Source organism: Nilaparvata lugens, chromosome 2, assembly GCF_014356525.2.
Source record: "Nilaparvata lugens isolate BPH chromosome 2, ASM1435652v1, whole genome shotgun sequence".
Taxonomy (NCBI): Eukaryota; Metazoa; Arthropoda; class Insecta; order Hemiptera; family Delphacidae; genus Nilaparvata; species Nilaparvata lugens.
The window spans coordinates 66,667,649-66,688,587 of NC_052505.1; the positions used below are offsets into that span (position 1 = coordinate 66,667,649).

General features: G+C 35.0%; 1 protein-coding gene across 2 annotated transcripts in view; it reads left to right on the plus strand.

Annotated features, from left to right (window-relative positions):
* The window catches only part of LOC111055323 (GPI ethanolamine phosphate transferase 2), a 41,384-nt gene extending 26,579 nt beyond the window's left edge, over positions 1-14,805 (plus strand). The window contains exons 10-13 of one of the 2 annotated variants that reach the window (XM_022342499.2): positions 7,153-7,315; positions 10,767-11,073; positions 12,101-12,255; positions 13,552-14,805. In XM_022342499.2, coding sequence (XP_022198191.2) covers positions 7,153-7,315; positions 10,767-11,073; positions 12,101-12,255; positions 13,552-13,870 — 944 coding nt within the window. In that variant the 3' untranslated portion in view covers positions 13,871-14,805. The remainder of the gene's footprint in view (positions 1-7,152; positions 7,316-10,766; positions 11,074-12,100; positions 12,256-13,551) is intronic. The other variant, XM_022342507.2, reaches the window with a different exon arrangement.
* Positions 14,806-20,939: the final 6,134 nt, after the last annotated feature.

Below are 20,939 nucleotides of genomic sequence, written 5' to 3' on the forward strand. Positions count from 1 at the left end.
TTCAATAGAACAGCTAATTGAATTTGATCAAAAATATCAGCGGCATTTTTGAACATTATGCGAGATTTTCTCAGTATGAGAGGTCAGTATGCGAGATATCCCATGGTATAGATCGTTCATGTCCCAAATTTCAAGCCAATTTCTTGTTAACTTTAGCCAATTACTATCGACTACTGTCTATTATTACTGTTTTGGCCGGGTGAGAGTGTGAGAACGGCACACTATGAGATTTTTTTGAAGGGACGTATTCAAGGATCCAAAGCTTCAAAGAACCCCACACGTCAACCGAAGCTTATTGTGTTCCCGAGTAGTATGTTAGTTAGGCAAACCAATACCTGTGTCCTTTACAAGAACCAGGAGTTTTTCCCTATGCTAATATCCCATTCATCACCTGGTTGCTTGTCGCAATCCAATTTGTCCCTCCGAAACTGCCCTGATGGGGCAGATCCCGTGGGTTTGAAGGCAAGGCAACTTCTGGAGTTGCCTTGGGGTCCCTTTTAGTCGCCTCCTACGACAAGCAGGGATACTGTGGGTGAATTCTGGTTTTCAACACATTCTTGAGTACGATGTTCGACTCAAAGCTCCCCAACCCACAGGGGGCACAGTATGAGATACTAACAGCGTAACATAGCTTCAAGAAAAAGAACTACTAGGTCTATCGGCTTCAGTTAACTGTGAAAATTGAAACGTGGATGCCTTAAATTATGCAAACTTACCACTTTCATCCTATACAACTTGAATCTTTCTCTAGTAATGATGAAATAATCACACACACATCACGTGAAAGAACTATTAATTCTGAACAGGATTCATTAGGAATTTTCAAATTTAAAATAGGGGGAAGGGGGAGTACATCCAAAAATAGAAAATCAAATCCTTCAGTCAAAATTTTTTCAATATAATACCATTCCAAGACCTTCCTAACAAAAAAAGGTAAACATATTTCGGCTGAAATTATCTTTCGAGGGTTATGTTCTATGAGAATCACCCGTTAGATACACTCTTAATTCCATTATTTCCGGGGGGGGGGGGGGGGTTACCCATAAGGATATGTCAAAACTTTAAACACTTATAACTTTTGACTGAATGGTCAGATCTCCTCGTACTACAGCTCATTCTTCTCAGCTAGTTACGGTGGCTCGAAATCATGAATCACAAGTCAAATTCGGTCGAAAAATGAAAAATTCCTTCTCGAGTGTACTTTAGAGCCCATATTTCCATAACAAAAAATGGCCAATTTCTTTATTCAAAACTGTTTATCTTGGTAACCCCTCGAAATGATGAAAGAATTATACTTAATCTTGATTTGAAGAACAGATTATTCTCTTTTATGTGAGGTGAATGATTTTTGTTGAAATATATGCGTGAAGTATGATACGATTGTTTAAAAAAATCAAGAATTTGGCGATATTTTCCTCATTTCCACAGTCTCAACAGTTTTTCGATAATAAACATTGATGCAATATAGACTTCAGTCAAATAAGCTTATAGAGCATAAAATTAGCTTTCATTTAAGACCAATCGCAAGTTTCTATCATGTATCATACTTGATTTAAAGACTCTTGAATAACAGTAAAATCGCAGAAAAAATGAGAAAATGAAAATCACAATTTTTCAAGGTGATGATTTCTTGATCCATTCCGAGCTGCTTTGTATAAACACACTTTTTTCTATGTATTTTAACACGACATGCAGTCAAATATTGAGTAAATATTAAAAACTTTTACTTACTGACTGGAGTACTTTCGATTGCCTGGCAATCATTTTCAACAGTGTAGACCGGAAATGTTTTGATGGTTAGGAAGATTTGTGGTGTTTATTATGTGATCAAAAAGTTTGTTGGATTTGAAATTCAGCTGTTCATTTAGTATGTTGTTATTGTCTAGGATGGTGGCTTTATAAATTTCAAACTGTTCTGTTGTATTTAATTCATGTCCATTTCTTTTTACTTTCAATATTGTGAGGTTGGTATCTATGTTTGTGTATGTGTTTGTGAATTATGTGTATGTGTATGTGTTTGTGAATTAAGATGATGTCTTAATTCTCTTTAAGGGAAACCAGAGACAATGTGAAGTTCTCCGTAAACACATCAACAAGTTCAACAACAAAATACAATTCACTTCTGAATATGAACAAAACAACTCTATAAACTTCCTCGACCTATCAATCACAAAAAATCCAGACCAAAAACTCAGCTTTAACATTTACAGGAAACCAACCACAACAGACACACTAATCCACAACTCCTCCAACCACCCAACACAGCACAAACATGCAGCATTCAGATCCATGCTCTATAGACTCAACAAAATACCCTTATCACCAGAAAACTACAAAAATGAACTCAACACAATAAAATACCTAGCACAGAGTAATGGATATGACCCAAACATAATAGATAAACTAAACAAAAAAACAAAAGCAAAATCATATAAGCAAGAAACCAATCCAACAAATGAGAGAAAACACTTCATAGCACTAACATATATCAATAGTCAATCTAATAAAATTGCCAGAATTTTTAAAAAAGCAGGCTACAAGGTGGCTTTTAAAACCAAAAATAAGCTGATGGCCACCCTCACCCCCAAAACCACCGACAACACCGACAAACACAACCTCCCTGGGGTATATAAGATAAAATGTAGTGATTGTGAAAAATTCTATATTGGCAGAAGTGGACGATCATTCAAACTTAGATTTAAAGAACATATCAACGCACTTAAAACCAAAACAGAATCAGCTTTTGCAACACATTTAAATGAAACCGGGCACACCTACACAAACATAGATAGCCTACCAACCTCACAATATTGAAAGTAAAAAGAAATGGACATGAATTAAATACAACAGAACAGTTTGAAATTTATAAAGCCACCATCCTAGACAATAACAACATACTAAATGAACAGCTGAATTTCAAATCCAACAAACTTTTTGATCACATAATAAACACCACAAATCTTCCTAACCATCAAAACATTTCCGGTCTACACTGTTGAAAATGATTGCCAGGCAATCGAAAGTACTCCAGTCAGTAAGTAAAAGTTTTTAATATTTACTCAATATTTGACTGCATGTCGTGTTAAAATACATAGAAAAAAGTGAATTTTTTTCAGTTGGCTGTAACTTTTGAACGGTATTGAAACCAGAAAAATGATTCATGTGAGTCAAAATTCTCTACAATTTAGACTGCTTTTTACTTTCCTTGCCCTACTACCATAGGTAAGGAAAGTATTGCTTTCCAAAAAAAATTAAGGTACCCCAATTTCAAGTTTTCTATACGTTTCAAGGTCCCCTGAGTCCAAAAACATGATTTTTGGGTGTTGGTCTCTCTCTGTGTGTGTGTGTGTGTGTAAGTCTGTGAACACGATAACTCCATTCCTAATTAACCGATTGACTTCAAATTTTAAACTTAAGGTCCTTATACCATGAGGACCCGACAATAAGAAATTCAATAAAATTCAATTCAAGATGGCGGACAATTATTAAAAAACTATGTTTTTCACGATTTTTTCAAAAACGGCTCTAACGATTTTCTTAAAATCTATACCATGGATAGCTATTTATAAGCCCTATCAACTGACATGAGTCTCATTTCTGGGAAAATTGCAGGAACTGCGTAATATTCTCGAGAAAAATGGCGGATAATTACTAAAAAACCCATGTTTTTCACGGTTTTCTCGAAAATGGCTCTAACGATTTTCTTCAAATTTATACCATGGATAGCTATTTATAAGCCCTATCAACTGACATGAGTCTCATTTCTGGGAAAATAGCAAGAGTCGTGTAATATTCTCGAGAAAAATGGCGGATAATTACTGAAAAACCATGTTTTTCACGATTTTCTCAAAAATTTCTCGACTGATTTATTTCAAATTCATACTCTGTATAGTTATTTATCAGCTCCATCAACTGGCATGAGTCTCCTTTCTGGGAAAATTGCAGGAACTGCGTAATATTCTCGAGAAAAATGGCGGATAATTACTAAAAAACCATGTTTTTCACGGTTTTCTCGAAAACGGCTCTAACGATTTTCTTCAAATTTATACCATGGATAGCTATTTATAAGCCCTATCAACTGACATGAGTCTCATTTCTGGGAAAATTGCAGGAACTGCGTAATATTCTCGAGAAAAATGGCGGATAATTACTAAAAAACCATGTTTTTCACGGTTTTCTCGAAAACGGCTCTAACGATTTTCTTCAAATTTATACCATGGATAGCTATTTATAAGCCCTATCAACTGACATGAGTCTCATTTCTGGGAAAATTGCAGGAACTGCGTAATATTCTCGAGAAAAATGGCGGATAATTACTAAAAAACCATGTTTTTCACGGTTTTCTCGAAAATGGCTCTAACGATTTTCTTCAAATTTATACCATGGATAGCTATTTATAAGCCCTATCAACTGGCATGAGTCTCATTTCTGGGAAAATAGCAAGAGCCGTGTAATATTCTCGAGAAAAATGGCGGATAATTACTGAAAAACCATGTTTTTCACGATTTTCTCAAAAATTTCTCGACTGATTTATTTCAAATTCATACTCTGTATAGTTATTTATCAGCTCCATCAACTGGCATGAGTCTCCTTTCTGGGAAACTAATGGGGGGTTCACCCCATCCTTGAGAAATGGACTTTGTAACCTCTTTCTCGTGCATGAGGTAGGTAGGTAGAGCAGTCTATAAAAATAACACATAGTCGAGATATTTCATGTGTAGAACAGCTGTTTTGACGACTTTTAAAAAATCATCGGATTTCACAATTTACACAAAGGAAAAAGTACTCTGAAAACAATTATATACACACATATACAGTAGTCTGATCTTAGTTTCAAATAATTATGTTGCCGCCAATCGTCATTATGTTATTTCTCTAAATTATTGTCGTTTAAGAATGAGGCTCACAGTTCAATGAGCAAGGAAAGTTGTGTGAGTGTACCACACCAGATTTTTGGATTTTTTACCTTAAGTGTTTCACAAGATACGTAATTTTGAATATGAAAATATTGATCACTTAATTCATCAGTAGTCAAGTTGAAAAGTCACTCTTCAAAAACTAATCCGAAAACATTTTTCTCAACGGTTCTATATGTATTTTGGGGCGCTGAATTCAAATCTGGAATTGTTTGACACATCAGAGGGCGGCTTCACCACCAAAACCCCCAAAATTTCGGTCTTTTTTCAATTTTTCCATTTAATTTCGAAAACCTTGAGTTTCTCAAGAAAAATCATTCTTGACAAAATTAAAGAGAATAAGAGCAGGACTCTACCATTTTTGGTTCCGGAGCTACGAATTTTGAAAAAATTGACATATTTTTTTCAAAATTATGTCAGTCTACCACTTTTACCCTATACAACTTGGAGTATTATCAAGTAATGATGATGAATTACATATAATGTATTTATACAAATACAAAGCACAAATGAATAGCATCAATAATGGCACCATTAAACACAAATGGTGGGGGAGGGGGTTGGAGAGGTATTTCCAACCCTGAATATGAGTTTCTTTCAAATACCGTACACATTTAATAGATATTAAATGAACCTTGTAATACAATATGAGCCGGAATATTTTTTGTTAGGAAGGCTTAAAATGCTATTATAATGAAAAATTCCTTTTTGGATGTAGGAGATGATTTTCCATTTTTTGGTGTATTCCCCCTCCCCCCTCTAATAAATTTGAAAATTTCTAAGGAATCCTTTTCAGAATTAATTGTTTTTTCATGTGATGTGTGGTTTTTCATCATTGCTAGAAAAAGATTCAAGTTGTATAGGGTGAAAGTGGTAGGTTTGCATAATTTTGAAAACCCCTGAAAAATACCCCTTTTTTGAAAATTCGTAACTCTGGAACCAAAAATGTTAGTCCTGCGTGACCACTCAATTTATTGGTAATTTTATTCACTTCAAGTTTGTCGAGAATAATTTTTCTTGAGAAATTCAAGGTTTTCGAGATTAAATGGGAAAATTGAAAAAAGTCCGAAATTTTGGGTTTTTTGGGGGTTGGGGGGGGTGAATCCGCCCTCTGGCGTGTCAGCAAATTCCAGATTTGAATTCAGCGCCCCAAAATACATATAGAACCGTCGAGAAAAATTCCTTCGCGGCTGTTTCCTGAAAAACGACCATTTGACTGGACTGTTTAAATTATATTTATATGTCTGTTTATACTAATAACTAGTATAGAATTTCATTGTGTGCAATTTATATTCATTGATTTACTGAAAATGTTAATAAATTCAATTATAATAGTTTTAATTATAATATGTACAAAACTCAAGAACATAATCTCAATCAACTTGAAAGAACTCACTCTCCACTCACAGACTCAAGTTTTTGTGGAGAGTATTCACTGTTGAATGAATTTTATAAATGTGTATTATGTTCTTATGAATAAAAAGCTGAATAAAAATTTGATTTGATTTGAGATCGTATATAACTAATATTGTAGTGTAATATAGGCCTATAATAGTATATACTGAATGTAGACTGTAAAGTATAAATTATAATTTATTTTTCAAGTATCAAATTTTCCTGTATGTAGCAAAATTTATACAAAAAATTGTTTTCAGGTTTTTCAAAATCTCAAAAGAGCCTATAAGCTGCTGATTTTATCTTACTTTTTGAAATATTTTAATAACCACATAAACAAACTTTTTTATCAGTTCCTTTGAATCAATCTATACAAAATATTTTGATTAATGCACGAGATACGAGGATTATGTTCGTTTTTTCAAAAAAACAATATTGTTAGAAAACTTGGAGTAGGAAAAAGACAAGAGGGAAAATTGAGGAGTAATGTACATTTTTTCTAAAAGCTCAAATTTTGTTAGAATCGACTTGAATTACTCTGTAGTCGTACTGAACTCCACCTTTACGGGAAAATGTATATGGTGCATTATGGGTTACTTTCAATTTTCAAGTTTCTCAAGCACTTCTCTCTTACGCATAGCAGGCGGCCTGACTGATGATGTTTTCTGAATTGGAATTGTTTCAAATTATAAGACTATGTCTGCAGGGGCAACTTGTAGCAACTTGCTACGGGTTACTACTTAACTAGTTCCCATTTATTCTATCTATTAGCATCTTTGAATGCATTTCAGTCTTATTTCAACCTAATGTTTTCATTAACATTTTTAAACGTTATTTTCAGGTCTGATGGGTGTCTGGTTGTCCTGTATCAGGACCAATAACATGAACTCTTGGCTATTTTCTACTGTCGACTCAATTTTACCTGGATTATCTGTGATACTAGTGTATGTTTATCACAGTTCAACTAATAAAGTTCATCTTGCACTGGAAAACTATAATTTCGGGTAAGTTTGATATGCATAACTCAACACATCATAGTAACTTTGAAAGAAATTCAAAGGAATCCATGGAATTGAACATTATCTGTGCTATGTTGGTTTTATGGAGCCTGAGTTTATCCCCTTCCTGTACTAATGCTGAATGTAACACTGCATTATGTATTATTGACCGAGCGAAGTGAGGTCTCAGATTCAAGTCTACGGTTTTGCGTTTAATAGAAACGCGGTAATAGATTTTCATGAAATTTGACAAGTATGTTCCTTTTTAAATCGACTTATATACAAGGTTTTTTTGGAAATTTTGCATTTCAAGGATAATATAAAAGGAAAAGGAGCATCCTTCAAACGCCAATATTAGAGTAAAAATCAGACTATAGAATTATTCATCATAAATCAGCTGTCGAGTGGATTATAAATTGCATGCAATTCAATATCTCAATGTAACTTAGTGAAAAAACAGCTGTTGTATGGACTATTAATTGCATGCAGTGAGGCATGCAATTGATAACTTGAAATAGCATAGTATTTTCTCCCGTCTTTTCTCTGCTTTCAACTCGGTAAGCTTTTGATGATAGTACATAGCTGTTTACATCAAATTATTAGCATTGTCGATACAACAACCCAAACAGCCATTAGTCGTTTATACACCGATACCCATCTCGCCGACACGACCGGACAGGTTAAATTATACATAATTTACTCTGATTGAGAGTATTAGAGGAGACTGTGGTTTATAACTGCGCGAGGTCTACTGTTCACATAACTACCAGTGTAAACTATACCTATATACTTATATACATATACTGTGCATTACTACATGCATTACCGTGTAACTTTCAATGTTTAAAGTCAGTCATTTTAGTGAATGGGTCAAACGTTTTAAGCTGGGCATAAATGTTTTTCAAAAGTTGAGCCCCTTATTGAAACTTGAGTGGGCAGTCAATCTGTTCAATTTGATGACACAATCTTTCGACAATGCTACTTCCAGATAAACATTACTAACAAAAGAACAGTGGGATATCTTGAACAGCAACGAAATAACAAAATAACATCCAAATAACAGCATCCATAACAAAACCGAACATTAAAAATCATTAAAGTAATTATGTTGAGTTGAAATCAACATCCTCTTGACTCAAATATTGTTTCCCATGACAATACTATTGACCTTTATTGAATACTAGCAGGTAATCCGTGCTTCGCAAGGCTCTATTTTAAAACTTCACAAACTGAAAACTTGACGTAATGAAATCTAGAAGAATTGAAAATAGGCCTATAAGAATCTTCGGTTGATTAAGAATTATTTCAAGTAAATCAGACCAGTAGTTCAGACGTGATGATGCGTCAAACATAATAATTTTCAGCTAGAACAGTTTTTTGAGACAAAGTGATAAATAAACGTCTACAGTTTCATGAATGCTGTATCGGCAATATGAAAACGCATGCAGTTAATATGTCTTTGAATAAAGGTGTTGATATTTAAATAAAGAAATTATTCTCTTCCATTTTAATTTTAAAATTTCAAAAGTATTCGAGCCCTGATAGAATGATTGACTCACTGTACAGTCAGTCGAAAATTTTAATATTGGAGTGAGGGGTATTTTGACAAGCTGAGGAAAAAAGTTAAGGTCTTATGCACCTTTTCGATATTTCTTAAAATGAAAAATGAGTTTTGTGGGTTGTCAAAACTCCCTCTGAAAGGGAAACTATTCAACTTATTCTATCTTTTAGTAAAATAACAATTATCATCCATCCATCTATCATTTTCTATACTATAATAAAGGAAAGAACTGGATTATACACGTGTAAAGTATAGGAAAATTATGTTTGACGCATGATCACGTCTAAACTACTGGACTGATTAACTTGAAATTTTGCATATAGATTCTTGCTTAACCGAGGATGGTTATAGACCTATTGTCGATTCTTCAAGATTTGATTACATAAAGTTTTCAATTATTTATCATGCTTCCAGTTGTTGTATGGAAGCAACTGAACATTTCTGTTAAAAGGGAAATTGGAAGATAGGTATGATTGAGGATCCATTTCTAATGATAAAAACAGGTTTCCCGTCGCTTTTTTTTTAGATTACGTCCTAAAGACTCCAGTCATGGAGTATAAGACAAGTCATGTTATTACATAATAATTCTAACACTAAGTAGTTCAACCTAGTTTAGGTTTGAAAGGAATTCTTGTACACTATAAAAAGCTTTATCAACTAAATATTTTTTCATTTGTTTTTTGAAAATCTTCAAATCATCATTACTTTTCAAGATTTGAGGTAGCTTGTTATAAAATTTCCTACCAATATAATCTGGTTTTTGTTCAAATAACCTACTATTGTGACCCATTATATGATAATCTGCTCTGTTTCGCGTATTATACTCATGAACATCTGAATTCTGGATCACACCACTCTTTTTCACATGCATTACAACTTCATATACATACAAAGATGGCACAGTTAATAGACCAAGCTTTTTAAATAAAGGCCTACAAGAGTCTAACCTATTCACTTTCTCTATACATCTGAGTGCCTTCTTTTGAATCTTAAACACTCTGTCCATATTTTGTTGAGATGAATTACCCCATACTAAAATAGCATACCTAATATGAGATAGTATAAGTCCATGGTAAGCAGTTAACAGTAGTTTTTTATCATTCAGCCTAGCAAGCTGCCGCAGGACAAATACCCCAGATGATATCTTATTACATATCCTCTCAATGTAAGGATGCCATGTTAATTTCCTGTCCAATAAAATTCCCAAGAATGCTACTTTCTCTTCTTGGTCTAATTCATTTTCCTCTACAAACACATTTATTTCTCTATCCTCTACTGAATTATATTTACTTTTGAATTGTAGGAATTGACATTTCTTACTATTTATTGTTAATTGCCTTTGCTTCAAGAATTGGACAATTGACTGTACTCCAGTAAAAGCATTTATTTCTAGACTATCTAATAAATAATTGTTAAAGATAAGCGATGTGTCATCAGCAAACAACAGAGCTCTGTGATCTTTTAACTCTTTTGGTAATTGGTTCACATACAACAGAAACAGTAAGGGACCCAGAATTGAGCCTTGAGGTACTCCAGCCTGGACCTCCAGTTTTTGAGATTTAATTTTTACTATTTCATTCCCATCCACCTTGGTAAGCTCAACACACTGGTTTCTACCTATGAGATATGATTCAAACCATTTTAGTTCTATACCATTCACACCTACAGTTTTTAGTATTTCCAATAATATTCTATGGTTCACACAATAATTCTTAATTAACCGAGGATTCCTATAGGCCTATTTTCAATGATTCTTCTTGATTTTGTCAGTAAATGACTGAATCTCTGAAAGCATTGTGTAATCCACAATGCCAGTAAGTCTACACCAACATTGTAGAGATTCAATTGAACTATTTTGAAAAAATACCAGTATTTAGTCAATATTCATTGTTTCAGAGGAAAATCATTGATGAATTTATTCGTGGTGGTCAGTTGGGTGACAGTTTCAGTGAAACTTTTATCAGCTGTATTTCAATGTCGCAAGGATGCCAGAGCAATCAAAAGCAAACATTTTGCATCGAATGTGGTGAATGCGTTCATGATCGGATGGATTTTGTTGTGCAGTTTGCTGCTCAGGCCGCACAATATTTGGCTTTTGCCTGCCATTTTGCTGACTTCAAACGTTATGGTGTCCGCACTGAAAGGCACTGTTCAACTCACCATCGGATATCATTGGCTCGGCATGGTCTTCTACTTCTACCAAGTAATACTAACAAATTATCCATTCATTTGCCTATAATATAAAAATAATAAGACAAAATAATCACAACTATTTGTTAAAATGGCCAGACCAAATGGGAAGCTGTGCAATATTTTTGAATAGGAAGGAATTCAGTAGAATTCGAGAGTTGCAGTTTATTAACCGACAATCTGTTGAATGATGAATCATAAATATAAAGTTGACTACTGTTGCCGTCTAATCTTATTCGGTCAAATCTTATAGCAAATATTGACAATTTTTCACAATGTTTGGGGCCGGTTTCCGAGCTCGGGATTTAGCTAAGTTCTAGACTTTGAACAGCTGGAGTCAGAAAATAGGCTTTCCGAAACGGGGCGTAGTCGTAAGTCCACGTTTAAATTAAATAATTTCTAAAAACTGGAAAATTGAACATAACATAAAATGAAGAGAAAATAGTGTAAAGTTTCAGCTATTTTGAATTATTTGGGAATGTTTCATTTCGTCAAAGAAAAACGTTTCCAATTGTAGAAATGAGAAAATAAAGATTATCATAAAAACTGCGACCACGCCCCGTTTCGGAAAGCCTATTTTCCGACTCAAGCTGTTTGAAGTCCAGAACTTGGCTAAATTCCGAGCTCGAAAACCGGCCCTTAGAGATAAATCAGGTATTCATCCGAAACTACAAAATTTAAATTGACAAAAATGCCACAGGCTCATGATCGTTAATACACTTGAAAATTTTATTTAAAAAAAATATTTGTGTACAAAATAGGTGGTGTACTAACAAAGAAAGAATTCATGTTTTTCTCAATAAGTCATTTGCATTAATCCCTTCTTTTCATCCCATAACACTGTAGTCGATAGAGAAGAGGTTAACTTGAAGCTAAACCTTTCCCTTCCCTCATTCTGATAAACGAGGATTCCATGCTTATGAAACGAAAAGTTATGGAATAAATTATGCTGATTCGCATCCACCAATACTTACGATGGGGTTTGTTATTGAAATAATAAAAATATTAAGGTCTTGAATTACTGATTCGCTTTTTTTCAGGGCAACACCAACAGTTTAGCGAGTATAGATGTGGCAGCGGGCTACGTGGGTCAGGAAGTGTACAATCCAATTGTGACGGGGCTCATGATAATTATCCATACTTTCGCCTTTCCAGTATTGTCGTTTTTATGCTTGCTGTCCAACATATTCAAAGCGTAAGCTATATTCTAAATTTAAATTTTTCCAAAAATATTTAAAATATTAGTTTTCGGCTTTTTAGCCGAAAAATCAGCTTTAAAGCTACAGTGGTGTTCTCTTCATACTGTCAGCATTGCTAAAATGGGGGGAAGAAGCATTGGTGCTATTTATAAGGGATTCTGAAAATGTGAAGTGAATCTCACTATAGAGAGTAGACATGCTCTGGTTACGAAATGCTCTTCAGGCCTTCTCATAAAATTTCAAATAAAAGAAATCAAGGAATGGTTAATTTTTTACTGTATAGGGAAGCTCACTTAAGCTTTATGATGGAGCTTATTCCACATTCTGGATAGCTAAGGGCCTAGACCCTAGGGAGTCATACTACCAGTTACATGCACCTCTATTCAATTCAACTGTGGTTTTAATGATGGTCAAATGCTAAATCAGATAAGCGGAAGACGTCTTATATTAGTGGTTAATCGTGATCATATTTAACTGACGTACGTGCAACTAGGCCTCACTGTTAGAATGGCTGCAGTCAATTTTACTCTGTCCAAATTGGCATGAGCGCTGAAAGATTAAGCCGACCCTCGCTCCCCCACGCGCAGGCACACACGCCCGGCTTACCTGCGCCATTGATATACTATGTATACTACGTAGTATAAAGGTAGGCAGACCGTCCCTTTACTCACACACACACACACACACACAAAAGGAGATCGAAAATATCACATTTGATTTGCTGAAGAATTCGTTTGGTTGCACCAGCACCGTGAGGCCGAGTTGTCATGGGAAACGATTCTGGAAGTTATTTCAACTTATGCCTTTAATTTTCCGACACCATTCTAGCACAACATCGCTCATATTGTTTTCTGCGTAAATTTGAATCAGTCCTCGGTAGGTTTATGCTGAACCATTGCCTTTTGCTTGCTAAAAAAAAGGAATAACGATACGCAGCTACACTTGGCAGGAGACTTGAGTGAGGCGGCCATGTTTCTGGGTCTCTAACCTGACAACAATTGACGATCTGGCCGCGCCGATCACAGGGAGTATGGTGGGGTGGACACGCTTTTCAGCTCAGTGAAAATGACTGGTGTCATTTCCCCCACCCCCTACCGCTTGGCTGTGTCTTGATATATGATTGGAGGTTGGAAAATGACCCTCATATTTAAATTAAGTTGAAGAAAATTCAGTGCCTCCATAATTCCCTGTCAAATAGCGTTTAGCTCTCCGTTTTTTTCTTTGCTGAGTAATACATTTTTAAAGAAATATGTTTTCTTCATAACTGAAAGATGTTTTTGTTTACATTGCAGAGATTGGAGGAATGAACTGGTTGTACTCTACAGAGTCGAAGCCCTTCTACTGTTACTTCAACTTCTCAACTATACGAGCTTGATGATATTTCAACGCTATCATCTCTTCATCTGGTCTGTGTTTTCTCCAAAACTACTGTACTTATCAGCGCATTCGCTCCTTACACTCATTCTTCTATGGATTACGGAATTTTTCATTTTCATAAATTATACTGCAGAAAAAATAGTTCCCAGTAAACATACATTGAGTATGAATGTCAAAAATGCCAATGAACAGCATGTAAATTGCGGCGACTCCAGTAATGAAGACTATCTTTGATGTAAGTCTTTGTTTTTCAAGAAATTGACAATCGAAATATCTTGTATTTAGGAGGGTCTTAGTACACGCACACTAGTAGACAAAATAATTGCTAACCTTACTGTAGTTAAATTTTACTGGAAGTATTTTTCCATGACAGAGGTCAATCACCACTTGCCATTTTTCATATGATGAGAAATATAACAGCTTTATCAATTTACAGTAGGTACAATAATTATAATAATAGAAAATATTCATAAGTTATGTACAGTCAGTCAGTCCAGGTTATGCAGCTTTGCCTATCGGCGGAGGGCCACTAGACTAAAATACTACCCAAACAAAACATGCAACATTTTTGAAAATGTAACTTCCCATTAACAACAGATGCTCTTTTGTATCTTCTCAAAAGCAACTTGTTGCATCCGAAAATATACACAGTAAAGCTAAACAGTTGCATATGCGTTTGCTAGCCAAAAAATAGACTGCCAACTGATCTGTTGCATCTGTACAGCATCCTATCAGATTACAACATGAAGTATCTCTGTGTGTTGGGAGCTTCCTTCAGCTCTGTAGGGAGCTTCTTTTATCTAGGGATCTAGGTAGTCTGGAGCGTGTATTTTTGAAAAAGTAGGAATATTATCCCGCAAACCATACCTTTTATGCCGTTTCAAAGTCACGGAGAGAAAGCTATGGGACACGTACTTTACTTGGTCATGTTCTCATCATAATCACATTGCCACATTTATGCTAGAAAATCTCAGTCATAGAATAGACAAAACTATTATAGGCTACCAGTCATTATATCCAGCATATATACTAGCAAATGGTTAAATTTAAACCCAAATTAATTATTCACTTTAAAAATTCTTTTTCGTCACACTGCACAGAAAGCAGCTGTTCTCCAGTCCCTACGTAGATCTGAAAGACATTGTTTGCAGACGACTCTCGTCTGACGTCAGAACAGGTTTCTTTCCGGCTGAGGCCGGAAAGAGTACCCTTTCCGGCCGCTAAATTTCAAGTGTGCTAAAACAACTGATCAAAAAACTTCTCATTATTTGAGTTTATTATTCAATAATTAGAACATTTATAAAGATATCATCTTATTGTCATTTGAAAGAATAAAAAAGTATAAACTCAACCTCCCACATAATTGAACATCATCTTTTAGGTTATTTAGACAAATCAGAATAAAAAATAAAAATACTTCGACAATTTCCTGATATTCAGATTACCTCAGATTTGCTAGAGCTATCATCTTCCACTTCTGCTTTTGAAAGTGCTTAGTAAACAACTAGTCTTATATATATATATATATATATATATATATATATATATATATATATATATCTGGTCAGCAGTAGCCTACAAAGGTGTTAAGTCAAAAAATCTGATTTTCCAGTAGAGAGGAAAGAAGATATCAAAAAATTCTAACACAAGACTTGAAACACATTAAATTTCAAAGTTAACACATTATATTCGTTTTTATCCACAGTTCTGAATGGTACTGATGCATTTAATCAATATCAGATAGAATTTGATATTTATTCAAATTTTATGACTTAAGCCGTTGAGAGCATCCATATTTGATGAATGATTGTTGACTTATGTCTAAAATACCAGATTCCTTGCATATAGATTAGATCAGGTAAATTGATCAAAACACTCTTTCAGATGAAAAATATATTTATTTGATTTGAAATATTACTTAGTTTAATAAAAAAATAAATCAATTATTATTCTCTTCATCAATATTTACATCTCGCAGGTCTGGATCTATATCACAAGCCTGTGAAGCATGGGTTGTCAGAATCCTGTAAAATTCGTGGAATAGAGGTGGAATCAGAGGCAAAAGATCATTTTTCTTCTCCAAACTAATTGGTAAAATCCCGTTGTAGGATTTTTTACATGTAAATGACATAATGTTTTTCCCCCTTCTCTTGAAATTTATTCTTTTGAATGGTACATTTTCCCCTAAACTCTCTTTGTAACGCACAATACCCACTTCAGACTTCACATACTGGAACCATTGTATGTTGCGCCAGAAAAATTGTTCGTTCTCATCGTTTCTTTTCTTGAGAACTAAACCCTCTTTCAACAACTGGGAAAAGCTGAAAAAATGATCCTGCTTCATTTCGTGTACCACAAATGGATTCTTCTTGCCACATGACCGTACCAACTGGTAACAGTCATGTGGGTGGTAAATTGGTACCTGGGTCTTTTTCTTTCGTTTTTCAATGATTGAAAGATCAACATCACATTCCATGTGAGTATGTCCTGGAACTAGAAATTTATGGTTGATTGTATTGATGTGTGGGAAATCAGATACAGCCTTCATAAACATGACAGATACGTGTGAGTTTTTATTTGCTGAATACATTAGGGTTTGCTGATGACTATCAAAATTGTCATTTTGTTCTTAACTGGCACCACTACTCCCACAGCCCTAAAAAGCTCTTTCTTGTACATGGGACAGTCTTTCAACAGTGGGGAGTGTGCACACATCCCCCGAGGCTGTTTTGCCCTTCTAATGCAGTTGACACAAGTAACCTTCTTGCTCTTTAACTTGCACGACAGGTTGTGGCCGTCCTTGGCGCAATGCCCACAGGTCAGCTTTGACTTGCAAGTCTTGGCAACATGTCCATATTTGTGGCACTTGAAACACCTTGTCACCCTGACATGCTCTTCCACTGGGAGAGTCGACCAGCAAATTGAGATTTCTCCCAAGGCTAGAAGAGCATCTCCAAGCTTCGGGCTGGCTTCCAGCACAATGCTCTTTGATTTGTTCTTTGATCATAACTTCCGGAATATCATGACCTTTTTCAGGTTGTTTGGCAGGTTTTTGCTAAGATTCAGGAACTGATTTCTCAGCCTCAAATCCTTTGCCACGTGCTTGAGATGATCCTCAGTGGGCTGAGGCACTACAAGCCTGAAGACCGGCTCTGTTGATTCAGCCTGTCTTGGACAGGCAGCATCCTTGATACTGTTGGCCATCACCAGCACGTCATTGGAATGGGTGACAGATGTCCCACTGACATGCACGTCTGCATCAGAAGGGGACACCTTTTCTTTGCACAGCTTCTCAGACAAAGTGACTATCACTGTCATCTTAAATAAGTCAAATTCAAATTCAAAATGTTTTTAATGCCGTGAACAAATACATGTTATTGACAAAGTCATCAGTATAATAATCAACATAATACATACATCATACATATATAATACATAAATTTCGCTTGCTCAAAAACAGAGAAATATTAGACAGATAAAAATTATAATATTATCTCACCAAACAGTTCCGGTTTATTCATAACAATGAGAAACGTGTTTCAAACAATTATATTCAAGCACTCTTTAGAAATCAATGTCGGTGTGCTCGAAAAACTCCGCAATACTATAAAAAGGGTTTCTTAAAAGCCATTCATCTAGTTTGTGGAGGAAAATCTCCTATGGATATTTGTTTAGGGGGTTTGAAAACTTGTTATAAACCTTTTTTGGTAGTACCGTATGGCTTTTGAGAGATTTACTCAATCTGCAATAGTCGGTACAAACTTTTCCCTTATTTCGAGTGTCATGCTTGTGAACATCTTTATTAAAAGTCAAGTAGGGTAATCTTTTCAATGAGAATGTCACTAGCTCTAAAATGTATAAGTTAACTATTGTTTTTATTCTCAATTCAATAAAAATCGGTTTGCAGTGATCCAGAGAAGCCGAGTCATTCATGATTCTGACTACTTTTTTTTGAAGCTTCAATATTTCATCTACTCTAGACGAGTTACCCCAAACAAGCAAACAGTACTTTATAAGACTGGAAAAATGCAAAATAAGGCATTCTTAAACCGTTTGGATTCACACATTGTTTCAGTCTTTTAATCAGATAGACTACCCTAGATAGCCTAGTTTTGATATAATCTATGTGTTTACCCCATGTCAGTTTGTGATCAACATGAACCCCCAAAAACTTCACATGATTGGATATATCTTTGTCACAATTGTGAGGCTTAAGACTAAATATAATATTCTCTGTTTTATTTTTATTTAAAAGATAACCGTTGGCTCTAAACCAAACTCCTGCCTCATCCAATGCAGCATCCACAATATTCGAAAGTTCAGTAATATCATTTGAAACATTTAAAAATGTTGTGTCATCTGCATATAAAATTTTTCTACTCACAACATTGTAAGGCAAGTCATTTATGCTTATTAAAAATAACAGAGGGCCCAGGACGGAGCCTTGAGGTACACCATATTTTAATTTGATTAGCTCAGGCCATTGTCCATTGATATATACAGTTTGTTATCTGTTTTTCAAGTAAGAGTCAAAGAATGCCAGAATGTTTCTCTTGAAACCCATAATAATGGAGCTTCTCCAGCAGATCAGCATGCTCCACACAATCAAATGCTTTACTCAGGCCACAGAAGGTGACCTGAGCATAACACCTACTCTCAAAGGCCTGAATTATCTCACATACCAGATCCTCAACTGCATCCACTGTTGCTCTACCTTTTCTAAATCCCCATTTAGCACCAGACAATATATTATTCTTTTTCAAAAACTCATTAACCTGCTCACATATAATAATCTCAATCAGCTTAGACAGTACAGGCACTAAAGATACTGGACGATAGCTCTCTGGTTCATTCCTCGATCCCTTCTTGAATATAGGGCAAACCTTTGAGATCTTAAGTTCATCCGGAAAACTACCTTCCTGAAGTATTCTGTTAATACATTTAGTAAGAGGCTTTACAATACATGGAATTATCTTTTTTATGAATTTATTTGACATATTATAATAATCATTACTGCAAGAGTTGCTTAAATGTTTTGCAGCCTTCAATAACAGCTCTCCACTTAAAACTTGAAGTGCCTCTAATATCTACTTTTCGAAAACAATCTCCAACAAAAACATTTGACTTTATTAAATCTTTTTTAATTTTACTCACAGATTCCACACAATAATTATTAAAAGAATTCGGAGAAATCATTGCATCAATCCCTCTTGACAGGCTACAACTTTTCTTGATCAGAGACCAAGCAGTCTCTTACACTTATTTGTACTAGAGTCAATCAACGAACTATTGTAAGCAACCTTAGCAGCTGTTATTTCTCTTGCATACTCTTTTCTTAATGATGATAATTGGCTTTTCACTACAACTCCACCAGTACATTTATACAAGAAATCAAGAGAAATAATTTTATCCTTTATCTTAGCCAAATTTGGAGTATACCACTTTTTATCTGCTTTTATCCTATCATGGATGAGATTGCAGCGTTTGCGAATTAAAAAACAATTTACAACATTTGTCAGGTTTACAAAAAACATACTAAACATTGTCTGTGCATTACAAAAGTAATGGTTCTCAAACATACTCCAGTCGATAGACCTCAACTCATCAATCAGATTCGAAAGTTTTTTCTCAGGTAAATCCATTTTGTAAAATGAATTTGTTGTGTTTTCCAAAATCAGGGCTTTTTTTGTTATTTTTTGTGTTATTAAACTAACCACCAATCCTGGTTGGCTGGAAATTTAAACAGTAGCAGTTATATTGACGAAGAAGGTTGAGGAACTCCAAAGCAGTAGGCGTCGATGTTGTTACATCAAAATCCGCATTGAAATCACCTCCAGCTACTATTACATATTCTTCCCACTTGGACAAAAAAGAGAGAAGACTTTCAAGAGCACTTGAAAATGAACATGGATCATGGCCTGGAGAATGATAAATACAAACTATTATTACTTTTAATTTGTCTACAATGACAGCTGCTGCTTCAAGATTGAAGAATAAGCATCAATGTTCAAAGCTCTTGATTCAATATTGTTTGCAACAAAAATAGCAGCACCACCTCTAGATGAGAATATACCAGCTCATCCTTACAAAGCCAATGCTCCGTCAAACATAAGAATGAGATAGGAGCAGCTGAATCTCTGTTCAAGTCCGAGACTAAATTTCCCAATAGTAAAGACTTTCTATTCAACCCCTGGATATTTAAGAATAAAAACCCATACCTGTTCTTTCAATTGATTTTCTTGTCGGAGATGTACTATTGATATTATTTCTATAATTATTGTTTCTAAAGTTATAACTATTGCTATTTATATAATTATCATTACTACTATTGTTGTCATAAATTATTTTAGATGCCGTAATTGCTATTCCACTTTCATTATTATCTATATTGTTCGGTTCAAAGCCAGGCCTGATATGTGAATATCTAAAAAATCAGTCTCTTCAAGGGATTGATGTAATTTTGAATAGTTGTAACCGGTAGTGTTTGAAGCTGTGGGCACCATAATATCGGGCATTAGAGGGTTTGGAGGACTAGGTGTAACAGGGAAAGATCCCAAACACTGAAAAATAGGTGATTCAATTTCTTCACGGCCTTTATTGATGACAGTTGCATTGGAGTCGATTCCATTGATTTCAGTTGAACTCTCATCACAGCTACGGTGCCGCAGAACTGGCAATTGCGGCGAGGGTTGTGCTTCGTCCTCACTTTCAAGGTTTCCTGGCTTCACAGAAAAATTCTCCAACGTATTGCTGATCGAGTTACTGATAACTCTTTTTCCCAACCGACTGTAGTGTAAACCATGACGAGTGAAGCATTTACTGTTCAAGATTTGATTAACATATTTTATGGTCACTGTCATTTTTCCGCGGTATTTAGACGTACTCAATAGTTTCTCGATCAGATTGTTCGCAATAAATATATCATTATTTAAATCAGTTTCATCGTGTCGGTATGGAATGGTATAGAATATCAAATTGGCGTCTATAGACAAGCTTGATAATGCATCTATACCTTGTCTTAAAGTGAGCTGATAAGGTTCGTTTCTATGCATATCATTTGAACCTGCCAGAACCATGACAAAATCCTCCGCAGTCAAACCTGTTAATAACGATCCACTTTCTTGAATTATGTTTTTCAGCTTAGCTCCGGCTCTCGAGCACACAAAAAACTGAAGTCCTTTAGGTCAAGATTTTGTAGAAGCTGAGACAGGTTTCTTCCTTGACTATCAGTCAGAACTACAACTCTCCGTTTTGGAGCTGGAATTGGAGTAGATTGTGATTCAATGTGATTCATTATGTTATC